The sequence below is a fragment of the Oenanthe melanoleuca genome, chromosome 6 (assembly GCF_029582105.1).
Source record: "Oenanthe melanoleuca isolate GR-GAL-2019-014 chromosome 6, OMel1.0, whole genome shotgun sequence".
NCBI classification, from domain to species: Eukaryota; Metazoa; Chordata; class Aves; order Passeriformes; family Muscicapidae; genus Oenanthe; species Oenanthe melanoleuca.
In genome coordinates, this window is record NC_079340.1 from 31,745,028 (window position 1) to 31,758,446 (window position 13,419).

The 13,419-nt window shown below is 40.9% G+C and overlaps 1 protein-coding gene across 1 annotated transcript in view; it reads left to right on the plus strand.

Annotated features, from left to right (window-relative positions):
- The window catches only part of ZRANB1 (zinc finger RANBP2-type containing 1), a 40,019-nt gene that overhangs the window by 18,297 nt on the left and 8,303 nt on the right, over positions 1-13,419 (plus strand). The window contains exons 4-7 of the mRNA XM_056494576.1: positions 5,654-5,841; positions 7,332-7,485; positions 9,803-9,874; positions 10,603-10,801. Of these exons, the coding sequence (XP_056350551.1) occupies positions 5,654-5,841; positions 7,332-7,485; positions 9,803-9,874; positions 10,603-10,801 (613 nt within the window). The remainder of the gene's footprint in view (positions 1-5,653; positions 5,842-7,331; positions 7,486-9,802; positions 9,875-10,602; positions 10,802-13,419) is intronic.

The following is a 13,419-nucleotide window of genomic DNA, read 5'->3' on the forward strand; positions in this document are numbered from 1 at the left end:
ATATTTTATACTAAAAATAATTGTATAAATGATCTAGTTAAAACCAGTTATTTCAATTTCCCTTAGAAGCACTGATGGTTGGCTTTAATTGTTAAACTTTAATGATTTTCCACTGTCCAGCCTCCCTTTAGGTTACAACCCTACAAGCAACAAGGGTGTGGATGCCCCTGACAGATTGGACAGGTATAAAAATGTTTTTACATCTGTGCTGCTTTGTCTTGTAATGATACATTCAAAACATACATGGATTGTATGTAGGGAGAAGAGCTGTTTGCATGGAACAAAATATACCAATAGTCACCCTCTTGTGCATTGGATGGCTTCAGATTTAAGTCACATGTCTTCTTGGAAGTATTTACTTATTTTTTTAGCTGATGCAAGGTGCTGGGCTTGAATAATCAAAAAAACCTTAGTGTACAGAAGTTTCTGTGTCAGTGTCATTACCTGGAGAGGGACCTACTGTTGATTGTGTGCTAATACTGACAAGGGAGGCCCTGGAAATCAAAAAAGAGAAGGAACAGAAGGGTGTGTTAGAGGCTCATAAGTTTTTCAGACAACTGCTCTTTTCTGTCAATTGATGTGTCATATTTGCTTGCAAAGCAGTCCTTCCTTCAGGAGAAATTCTTCCCTGGCTGAAATTGTGAGTCACTTATTATCAATAAAACTTCATTTATGGCCACCTGATGTGCCCCTGGTGAAGAGCTGGAAGAGTCAGAGGGCTGACTCAGCTCCAGAGAATGCCACAGGTCCTCAGTAGTCTGTGTTAAAGGAGCAGGGATTCTTACAGGTGTCAGAATTAGGTTTTAGTGGGTCAGTTGTTCAGCCTCTCACTTGCTGGCACTTAAACCAGTCTTAAGATTAGTCCTTAGATGAGGAAATGAGAGCATATATATGACAGAGCACTTGCAGTTGTATCTGTGGCAGAAGAGAAGCAGCACAGGGCTCTGTCTCTGACCTGTTTTATGTCTAAAATGTATAACTTGGTTGTTTGAGAAATTTGCCTTCTCTTGCCAAGCAGTTCAAGGCATTGTCCCACACAGGAGACACAATGACCTCCTTATGATGAAATGTTTCCTTTTGCAGTCTGCTTAGATGGGAGGACATGGTTATTGGAGGCATTGCTGCCTCCTTGAATCCCAGAAATCCCTAATCCCCAGGTTGTTCTTTGGATAGTCACACCTGCATCAGTCTGCTTCAGAGAATTTGCCTGCTTCATTTGCAGCTTGTGCCAGCCATTGCTCCACAACTATCAGAAAGATACTGAAGTAAATAAAGGCTATGCTGTAGTATTTTCCTTGGGAACTTTTCTGTCTGGCTGTTCTGAAGCCACTGGAACTGTGCAGTTAGGGAACTTGGTTTTCTGGAAATGCTTGTAAGCTATATTGAATATTTCCCAAGTTTATATAATTGCACTAAACCCTATAAATATTTACATGTTCTAAAGAATAAACTTAATAGCACCTTAAGCTGAAATAGTTTGGTTTTAGCAGCTAATTCTGGCTTATTTTATATGAGGGTAATATTGACATCTAATAAAGAAGGAAGTTGTAAAAGTTATAGTAGGATCAAGATGGTAAGAGTTGTAATTGGGTGATTAATATTTTTTAAATTTAGTCTTTTGAAATACTCTTCTTAATTTCTATCATCTAATATATACTAAGATTGCAAGTGTCTGATCTGTGCTGTTTGTAGGAGGCAGGGCTTTCTTTACTAGAAGAAAAAACCCTTGGCTCCTGGTGCTGTGAAAGTCTTCCAATAAGAGGAAATGCCTGAATTGCAAAATGGGAGCACAGTTGAACCCGTAAATGCAGAATTCTGACTTGCAGTTGTATTTTCTTGTGACTTGGGTACAGCACTTGGCATTCTGTCCCCTCCCTTAGGATGTCAGACTATAGCCAGAGATTTTACATTCGACCAAGCAAATTTTTTTTAGGGGGCACACAAAGACTGGTGTGTTCAGGGGCAACAGCAAAGGAGCATTTCTGAAGTCCACTTGAAAGGAAAGCTGTGGTTGTGTGGAGCAGGAGCAGGCACTGAGTCACTGGGATGTGTTTGCATCTGTGTTGCTCTTGAAGCCAATCAGGGCTGTGCCTTCACAAGGGTTTGAGCTCCTGGAGATTGTTCCAGGGTGTTCTGGGAACAATCTTAAGGCAAATGCCACTCTTCTTCTTGACATTTTACCAGTCTGGGGAATGCAGTGGGTGTCAGTGGGGAATAATCCAGCTGGCACAGTGCTGCATCAGGACACGATTCAGAGTCTGCTTGTGTAAGTATTGAGGCACTTCTGCATTGTGAAATGCAGGGAATTGTAACAGCAGTAAATATTTCTGTAATGTTTCTCATAAACAGTGGGGGTTTTAAGCTCTATTTAAATAGATTTAATGAATTGGAGGCTCTTCCTCATCCCACAAAAACCAAAGCCTTTGTAGGAATGAATGTACCTTCTGTTGTCAATACAAACAATATTCAGGTATCGTTTTGGTATGGTGATACTGAATTTCAGAATTGTAGACATGATGCATGTAGGCAAATTCACTTCATAGTTCTGGGGCAAGATTGGTGTTTTCTGGTTCATATCACTGTGTTTTCTGTTCACTGCTGCCTTGGATTGTATGGACTGGCACTGCAAGCAGGGTAGCACATAATGAGCTGTCAGGAATTTTCCCTGCTCTCCTGAAGTGGCTGCAGTGGAGTAGATATTTGGTAGAACAGGTAGAGAGAAATGTTAACTTTTCTTGCTGTGGCTCAGAGGGGCCAAAGAGGCTTGTAATACCCATGGAGTATCAGCCCTGCAGTAGTGAGCTGGATTAGACAAACAAAAATTTCCTGATGCTTCCCCCTAAAAATACATTTCTATATATAGGTTTTTTTTTTTGTTATTATTTTTAAATAAGTCCTAGAAAGCATACTCAGTTTGCATGGTTTGGGTGCACTAACTGATCTTTATCTTAAACTTATCAGCAAAATTTAGAAATGTACTTTTTAACTGACAGCTTATATAACAATTTTAGTAATTCTAGGACATGGGGCTTTTAGGAATGTCAAGTATTGCAAGACGTGGGAATGAACCTCCAGAACTGGCAGTGCTGCATAGAGCACATGTCACTGATTTGGATCTTTATTGCAGCTTGTAGTACTCAGTGCTTGAAAAAGGCATTGCCAAACCTCATGTGACCACCTCAGCATCAGCCTTAGACCTCAGTTGTTGCTGAGGCTTGATGAAGAGTGGGATGATAATAAGCAGCTGAGGGTGGGGGACTGGAAGAACAATTAAAATGATGAATTTCCCAGTAGTAGGCTGTAGTAAAATGTACTACTTGACAGGCTGGATGGTTGGAACATGATTTGGGTCTGATCATCTGTCACCAAAAGAGCATTTTAGGGATATTTGTTTGAATTTTGAAATCAGTTGTGGATATTTGGATTCTCAGAGTGGCCACCTACCAGTCTTGGGTGGTGTTTGGTGTGTTTGTCTAGGGGGATGTGGTGGAAGGTGCAGATGTGGTAACAGGAGTCTCTCCCATGTCAGTAGGAGTGGTTAAAATACAAAAAGGGGTGATATGGCTTTTAGTCTTTAACAAGATGTTTTTCCGAAATTAATGTAATAATAAAAAAAATAAGGATAACATATGACAGCAGAGAATTTACTCTTCTATCAAATTTCTTCTTTCTCCAGATTCTTGGGTTTGCCAAAGCTGTGGTATAACTTGTTTTAAGAGGGCAGGTCATGAGAAATTTGATTTGTTATCTGTGTACATATACAAATCTACACACACAAAAAAAGTGTCAGTTTGGAGTATTTGATTGGAATGATCATTGCAACAGCCATGAAGGATTACCTATCAGTGGCAAAAATGTGTTTGCATGGAAATAAAAGTTCTACACTTGGCACTTTTGACTCCTACAGAGCAAGAACTAAAATTGGACAGACAAAACTCATCTGAGGAGAATCCATGGGCAGGCACTGAATGAGACAGTAGTGCTGGAGCAGAACAGGAATGTCTTCCTTAGGAGACAGACACATGCATTAGAAAACTAAAAAATACTCACCTGTATGTTTTTCCTTCTGCCCTGGCCTGTAAGGACTTTGGAATGAGTGGGTAGATACTGTATGACTAAAATTCACAGTTGAATTGTTGTTTTGGAACTTCTCTGCTTCAGACCACTGTTGAATAATCAAACTGTTATCTGTGGAAGCTTACAGAGCACAGCTGATAACTTTGTAGAAGAATGTCTTGCACTTATAATCCATTGTCCTCCCTGCATTTCTTCAGAAAGCTTTATAATCTCAGCATTCAAATGATACTTTTTGGCTGAGCTAAGAATGCTTTTCTAAATCCTGGATTAACCAGCAAGCTGGTGGTTAGTGTGCTTCTCTGCTAGCAGCTACTTCAATTTGTCGTGCTGGAGTTTTTTTAATTTTGGTAGGGGATATTTGCTTGTTTGGGATGAGGAGTTTGTTTGAGGGGGAGGGAAGTGTTGTGTTTTTTTCCTTTTTTTTATTTTATTTCAAGTCGTGAGTGGGAGTGATTGTCCTGATTTGGTCTGCTGATCTTTCCTGTTCATCAGCTTTTGAGTCTTGGTGAGCAAATGAAGTCAAGGATGGAGCTGGGTCTCAATCTCCGGCCTCAGGGCCTCCACTCATCTGCTGACTCTCAGGAGCTGCAGAAAATAGGGACAGGGCTTTCTCATTTGTCATCTGTGCTCTTCTCTGCTTGAGCTGCTGCAGCAAGGGCTGCTTCTCAGGAGTGAGATTCTATTTACTGCTCCAGTAAAGATGGCTTTAGGGACACTATTCTGTTTCCTCAGTTCAGCACTGCACTGTTCTCTTGTGGACCACATACCTAAAATAGAATGTATTTGAAGGAATTTCTAAATTTGGGAAATCTTTTATTGGAACAGATCCTGTTAGCAGCTCCACATCTTACTGATAATGTATTCTGATAATTGCAGCTAAGGAATACATTCAGCATGATTGGTCTTGATATAAAGCATGGTGCAGAAATCAAAGATTGCCAGGGACTCTAGAAGACATTAGGGTCATTCATTGTTCCTCCCATGTTGCTTTAGAAGGTACACACAGTGTATTTAATTTCTCTTTAATTCAGTTTTAATCGAGTATCCTGAGAGAAACTCAGGGTCCATTAGTAGCAGAGATGGTGGGCTGAAAAAAAATTGTGCTTTATACCATTTGTACTGTTTGAAAAAAATAAAACTTTTCGTCCAAAAACCTTTTAATAGATCCTATTTCTATGATCTAGTAATTTGATTTTTGAGATAAAATGGAAGATAAAATAATCAAACTAATCTCTGTACTGTGACGAAATTACTTTCTCTGATCAAATGAAATGCTAGTGTGTATGTTACTGCTGGTGTTTTGTCATGGATCCCTTTCTGAGCTGGCTTTTGATCTCTTACATTTTCCAGCTAGTGTGGGTAATAGAAATGGTTTGAGAAATGAGATAAGTGTAAATATTTTGTAGTCTTCTGCTTAACATAATTAAAAATTGTTGAGTTCCTTGCTATGCAGTTGATCATCCTCTGTTTGGCCTGTAACAGAACAGCTACAGGTGAGCTGTTCAGTGAGGTAGCTTGTTCCAGAATGGCTCCCTCACTGTCCAAAATGAACTGTGTGTTGTTCCTGTGCCCTCAGGAGTTGTGGAAGGTGATTTAGCTGCTGTGGAAGCCTACAAGTCATCTGGAGGGGACATTGCCCGGCAGCTGACGGCCGACGAGGTGCGGCTGCTGAACCGCCCGTCCGCCTTCGACGTGGGCTACACCCTGGTGCACCTGGCCATCCGCTTCCAGAGGCAGGACATGCTGGCCATCCTCCTCACTGAGGTGAGCTCCCCTGGCCCTGCAGGGCTGGAGCAGCACTTCATGTAACTGCACCCCTGTGTGCAGCCAGTGGCACGCAGATTGATTTGTGGTGTGGGTAGAATACATGTGAATCGCTGCCTTGTGCCTTGGATTTCTCCTCAAGAAGTGAGTTTGCTCTAAGAGACTCTGTTGTGATGGTCCTGAGGATGTTCAGGTTTCTCATTAATGAACAGGCTTGGCACACGTTGTGACCTTACTGGCAGTGGAAGTGAGCTATTGTGAGGCTTCCTGTGCTCTGGGTGGGGGAGAGGAAATGCTCTCAAAGCAAAGCGCTGACATCAATGACAGCATAGTTTGTTCTGAGTTTGTTAATGAGTCTACCTGGGCTGCCTTTCCTGGCTTTTGGGGGAGCTTCTCTTCCAGACAGAGGCAAATCTCTTGCTTTGCAAAATTGCTGCATTTATTTCTATGCCTTGCCCATTTTATGAACTAACTTGATTCCTCTGTTTTGCTCTTCTGTGTTCCATTTCCTTGTGTCACCTCACTTCTGGTGACCTCTGCTGTTCTCTGTCTTCGCCCTGTAAATAATTCTGGTTTTATGTTTTTTTTATCTGTTTTCTTCAGCTCAGACTTTTGATTCCTGATCAGGGCCAGATTTTTATTCTGCCTCTTTGCCTGATGATTAGTGCAATTCTGAAAGCTGCTGTTTGCCTGCAAAGCACATAAAGATGATGGAATGCTCAGTGTTGAATAATTAAAAAGAGTAGATGAAGCAAGACAAATGTAGCTAAAGCCTTGAGTATATATTTATATATGACTAATATCAGTAGCTTTGTGCTGCTTACATAACTCTGTGTGGATGGAGTTTAAAAACAAGTTAATTTACTGAAATACTATCTTAGGGATTTTTGTGTTTGGTTTTGTTTCAGTGTCTAGGAATAGTGGCTCATCTTGCCATTTCTGGAAATGCTTAGTAGAGTTTGAGCCCCAGTGATAATTTCCCATTCTAGGATATGAATGAGTGCAAATGTGGGTCCTAAGGGTGGGGGTTTTTTTTAATATGCATCTGGTGTCACTTGTCCTTCATCATTGAATGGGTTTCTGCTGCCAGTGATGACTAGAACTGGAGAACTATTTTAGCTTATTAGTTTTTGGGAAGATTGCAGGAAGCTCTCTTGTGCTGTGGTAATAAAAGTTTTGTTAGATCTAGACTTGACTCATGAGTGAGATTTGAGATTGCAGTTACTATGAGCTCTTACCTATTTTTTTCCTCTTTTTCAGCTGGGAGTGGTCACCTGTTAATTCACTTCTACAATTTAAAGATGTTTTTTAATCAGAGATCTATGTTATCATGTCCATGACAAATTAAGAGTCACTAAACTTACAATTTTCAGGATGCCATAGTTCTCTTGCATTCCTTGCTAACCAAACACTCTTTGCTGGTGGTCATCCCTCCCAAATCTTTTATTTGATGGGATAATCCTGAGTGCAGTAACTGTGTTGTGTTCCAGGTATCCCAACATGCAGCCAAGTGCATTCCTGCCATGGTGTGTCCAGAGGTGACAGAACAAATCCGCCGGGAAATTGCTGCATCTCTTCATCAGCGGAAGGGAGACTTTGCTTGCTACTTTCTGACTGACCTTGTGACCTTTACATTACCTGCAGGTACCTACAGAGCCCTTCTGCCTGCTCCAAGCCTTTATTGCTTGGGCACTAGTTGAAAATTAAGTTTTCTGGTGGTGATGCATGGGTAGGTTTTATTCATTAAGAGCCTTATTCATTAATTTATTAAGACCTGTTTTATTAGGTCAGATTTAGTAGTTGAATTTGATTACTCAGTTTTTGCACGCTTCAATCCATACATTGTTCCTGTGAACTGAGCATCTGTTGTCCTACTTAGACATGAAGAAATGGAAGAAAAGTGGTGTGTTCTAAGCAAAGGCTGTATTTAAAGATTGGAGCCCAGTCCATGATGTGACTTTTCACGTGGCTATTTTAGCTTTCAGTCCTTTCTGTTGAGGCCCAGAGCTGTTCTTTTTACCTAGTTGTAAGCAACAGCACTTTCTGAATACTTTTGAGATACTCTAAGATCAAGAGAATGTTTATCTATTAGCAAGGAGCTATTAGAAGACTTTTAATCTTCAAAAGCTGTTTCCTTTAATAGAAATGCTGCCACTAGTACCACAGCTGCAAACTGTGCCAATCAGCAGATCTGTTTGTCTTTTTAATAAAACATTGCAATAATTCTATTTGGAACCCCTTTGGTTGAGTGTTACCTCATCTTCTATTCAGAAGGTCTGGATTTTTACCACTTGTGCACTGCCTGAGGTGCTGTATTCAGTTGTACTTTGTGAGTCATGGGGTGGGTATGGGTGTCTGGGAGACTAAAATGTCACTGCTTTTTAGGGGAGAGAGGGGAAAGGGGCAACAGAAGGATTTCATAATTCATGTGAGAAATGTTCTCTCCAGAGCTTAAGAATTTGTTTAGTATTTTCAAGAGAGACATCTTAAAGCACTGTGCAAGCTTTTTGACACATGTAATAGCTCTTAAGTAATTAAAAAATAAAACTGTTCAAAAGCTTTTGTGCACCAAGGCTTTCCATTTTCCTCACTCTTTGCCAACTGTGCATCTTTTGCATTTGGCTCCAGAGAGCATTTCCAAGGACAGAAGTATAAATCCCACAATCCTGGTCAGATATTTCCTAAACAATGTAGTTTGGGAACCAGTTTCCACTCGACCTTTCAAATAAACAGATTGGATCCTCCTGAAAAGCCAGTGCTTGGATGTTAGAGAGGAAAGCTTTTACATTGGTTGCTGGTCACTGCAAGCAGTTTTAGCTTAAAAAGCCCAAATCAATCATAAAAAAAAAAAAAAAAGACCACCCCACATCACCCTGCCTGCACCAGGCATTAATGTGCTTCAGTAGCAACTCATGTGCCTAAATGTGGACCTAAAAGCCCTGGGGAGCTGGACATCTGAGCAGGACTGGCAACTACCACACTGCAATTAAGAGAGATCTTTGTGTCCTTGAAATACCACTTAGGCCCCAGTCCTTATCCCCTAGAGTGCCTGAAGGGGTGCTGGATGTTCCTGTTCCTATTTTATTTACTGCCTTAACTTTCACGTGTTTAAGTTCCCTGATTGTACTGAAACCAGCAAAGTTTCTCTGGTTGCTGCTCTGCCTGGCAACCCTTTGCTGCTTATCCTCTGTTGGAATGCAGGCCAGGAGCAAATATTTACTGTGTGGCACATGCTGGGTTTTAGAATGTGTGACAGTGTTTGTTGTTTTAAATGACACAGCAGTCACAAAAGAGTTCTGTCCCGTATACAGCTTTCCACCTTTTTTTTTTTTTCTTCTTTTTTATGAGGTAGTTGCAAATTCTGTCTGTAATGCTCTTGGAGCAGTTGTCAGTAGTGGCATTTTCCATGGCATAGCTCAGTAATTTTCTCATTTCTTGTTTTTTAACTTGCTGCAAACCATTGGTGTTGTCAGAACTATTTCACTGAAGCCTGAGTGAGGTAGCAAAGGAAGGGGATGTTCTGGAGAAGAACACATCCCTTGGCAAACTGTACCTGTCCTTTGGGAAAGACTGCAGAGGAGAAGCCATTCCAGATGAGTGCAAAACCACTGCTTAGGATTGAAGCTCTGCTAAAATCCAACAGGGTTGAAAGTAAAAATACTCCTTTTTAAATTTCTCTCCTCAAAGTGGTTCTCCACTTTGTCCTTCAGAGAAATCCAGTCTCACCTTATGCATGCTGTGATGATCCTTTCTGCATTAGAGGTGTGACAGTGAGGCTGAGATGCAAACCTGCCTCAGCAGCTCTGCAAAGCCTTGGGTCACACATGACAGCAGCTTTCCAGAGGAGGTGTTAGGGCTGATAGGGCCAAAGCTGTTCTGTGAGTTCTCCTGAGCAGCAGCTGGTGATGTCTCTTTTACAGAAACATTAAGTCATTCTTGTATTTGCTTTCTATTTTTCCAGATATTGAAGATTTACCACCCACAGTCCAGGAAAAATTATTTGATGAAGTACTTGACAGAGATGTTCAGAAAGGTAAATGCACTGAGAACAGGTGGGATCACTCCTGGCTTTTCATTAGGGAATGTGTCTCTTACTAAAAATAAACTACATGTGTCTGTATATATGTGGCTCTGTCGATGAACATGTTTTAAGTAGAGGTTAGATGCTTTCAAATTGATCTCCACCCTGGAATTCATAAAGTCACAGAATGTTTTGGGCTGAAAGGGACCTTGAAGGCCTTCTAGATCAGGTTGCTCCAAACCAGCAACTTTCAGAACTAATTCAGAACTTTCAGCCAAAGCTTCTGTGGGCAACCTGTGCCAGGGCTCACCACTCTCACAGGGAACAATTTCTTCCCAGCATCACATCTCACCCTTCTCTGTAGCAGTAGGATGCCATCCCCCTTGTCCTGTCTCTTCATGCCCATGTAAAATTATTTTAACATTTCCAGTCTATTTATGAGGCAGAGGAAGAATGGAGTCTGTAGAAATCATATTTGTAGAGCTTTAAAAAAATCTTTAAAAGTTTTCAGTGACAAACTTTTTAAGGAAAACTGAAAAAAATATTTTCATTTCAGTAACAATCCTCAGACAAATGATATGGTGCTGATGAAGGAATTTCCTCAGCCAGTGTAGTTTGATTGTAGTATGAAAAGCAGTTTATTCATGCAAAGGGATAAATTATGGAGGCTATGCCTCTACCGTGCTGGGTGAATTCTCTGAGGTGAAGAAGCGTGTTTAAGAGCTGGCTGTGCCTTGCAGAGCTGGAGGAGGAGTCTCCCATCATTAACTGGTCCCTGGAGCTGGGGACCCGGCTGGACAGCAGGCTGTACGCGCTGTGGAACCGCACTGCCGGCGACTGCCTGCTGGACTCGGTGCTCCAGGCCACCTGGGGCATCTACGACAAGGACTCCGTGCTGCGCAAGGCTCTGCACGACAGTTTACACGACTGCTCCCACTGGTGAGTCAGGCCAGCAAACCCACTGCTGCCAGCTCCCTGGGCACTGTGCTCCTCAAAGCTGAGTCACCCTGCTCCCAGCTGGGACCTTCCTCTTGTTTGAAATACAAGCACTGGAAACTTGGATGCTGTGAACTCAGGGATGGCATTTCAAACACTGAAATGCTTTATACTTGTCAGGCATGCACTAACCACAGTTACTGCAGCTGGAGTTTGTGCCTTGCAATGTAAATCATGCACATGCCATGCCTTGCTGCTTGGTGGGAGCTGTGCAGAAGATTGTTAGTAGAAGATAGACTTCTATTCTTTATAAACTTTTCAGTATTTTCATTCCATCTGCTTAGTTATGGTTTTACTCAGGATTGCTCTTTTTATCCCTGTTCTGTCTGCTCAAATAATGGCAGTAAAGCAGAGACTGTTGACATTTAACTGGTTCTGTCATTTCACCATAAAATTGTTTTACCATTCTGTAAAACAGCTTTTGTTGCTTTGTACTGACAACATTTTTTAGTCAGTTTCCTTCTGCTAGAGGGACTATCTTAGTTGGATGCCCAGTGGTGTCCAACAGCTCTCCAGGGTGTCCTGGACTAAGGGATGAGCTGCTAAAGACTGATAATCCAAGTCACAGGTGATCATTTCTTTAATATTCCTGTAGTCAAGGACAGGAGAAACACTGTCAGCACATACTGCAGAAAGAGCCTGCCCCTGTCCTCTTGCTGTACAGGAGGTCAACAACAAAGCCTTATTTAGAGGTACCTGTAAGTAAATTTTGTGCTGTTTGGGGGAGAACTCCCCAAATCAGCATCCAGAGCTGGATTCCAGAAAGTAGTGCTTCAGCAGCAATTCTCCCAGAAACCAGTGTCTGGAAGGATCTGTCACTGCTTTGGAGCTGTTCAGCATGGAGTGTGCATCTTGTCCCTGCAGGAATTTCCTTGGCATCAGCTGGGCACGTCTCATGAGGCCAGAATAGAAATTTAGGATAGATCAAGTTTTGTTCTTTTTGGTAACAAACCCAAACATGATATCCAAAAACATGCTGCAAACTCCAAATCTCTCAAAATGTTGGTGTTAGCTGTGGTTGACTTACTTCTGGATCTTAACCTAACTCTTATTTAGAGGCTATTAAATCTTGTTAAGCTTTTTAGTTTATGTCTAGACAGAATTTTTATTTTACTCTGAGTTTGCCTAATCTTTATCCTTATTAGAAGCATAATTTTTAACTGATTGATGTGTTCCTTCAAGGGAGCAAATCTTCAGACTAGAAGGAACAAGTCACGTTCCTTGTTAGCAACAAGTGTTTAGAATAAGTCTTTTAGCCAGATTTTGTTGTAAATTGATCATTTTGTACATCCTATAGGTGCTGGATAGATTCCATTTGAGAAGATACATTTAATTTTGTGGGCTAGGACATGTGGCTGATAGGAAGTGATGTCGTCACTGGAACAGGCTCTTAAATGCAATCCCTGCTTAAACTTTTATCTAGTGGAATTATTCTTCAAAACCTCCACAAAGACACTTAAAAATGGGTATTTTTATAGTCAGACAGAAAAGACTCATGTAACTCATTTGACCTCCTTTTGTTATGTTTGTTTAGATGCTGAACAAAGAAAAATCTATTTACCAGAGACAGTCTTATGTCTGGTACTCACAAAAAGCTCCATAGTGAAGCTCCCAGAGGCTCTGGCCTGTGGAGCCTTTTCCACTCATCTTTCAATAACTCCACTTTTTTAGTTTACACAAAAGTGTGTTCTGCTGTGTCCCTTTTTGTATTCTACCATTAGCTTTTGCTGGAGAATGGGCACATGCCCTAAGTTGACTTTCAGAATTTTATTCTTTAATGGATGCATTAATTTCTCTTGTGTTAACCTGAAAAGTTTGCTTTAAATGAAATCAAAATCTTGTCTATGGCTGATTAACTCAGGGAAGAAACTTCTTTAGGAGGAACTTTCACAGTTCAGCTTTTAGGGAGTAGTTCGGTGTTTTCCTTTTTTCATTTTTTCCCTTGAATTTTCTGGGCCTTCACTCTGATGATATGGGAGTTTTTGTTGTTTTTGCTTTGTTTTTTTCTTCACCCAGAATTGATTAAATTTCTTTCAGGAGACTCAGGAATTAATTCATTTAGCACAAAGTGCTGTTAGAGATTCATGAGGGAAACTAGGCAAAATATTTATCAGCAACAAAGGTGGAAGTGTTGGTGTGTTTGGGTAAAAACTGGAATGCAGATTCAGAAGATTCCCTTTAAATATTACTGTCAGTTAGCACAGCCCTATCCAAATACCTTAAAAATAGGAATTTTAAGCCGTGCAAAGGTTTTAGCAGGACTCAGGAAACCCAGCCTGGCTGATGGCTGCTGTCCTACACACCAAGATTTTAAGGTGATTCCAGCTTCACTGAAAGCATAGGAAAGATCTTATCCACACACACTCACTGCCTGGTGATATTATCAGGTTTTAATTAAATGAGTTCATTTCAGTGACTTTTTTAATAAGCTGAAACTTCAGAATGGTTTCTTTGTCTTCACAGTAAAGGCCATTGTTTAAAAGTTGGCTTAGCACTGTTCCTAAATCCCAGTTCCTAATATGAAGTTGTGGCTTTTCCATAATGTGGTGATTGGACAGAGT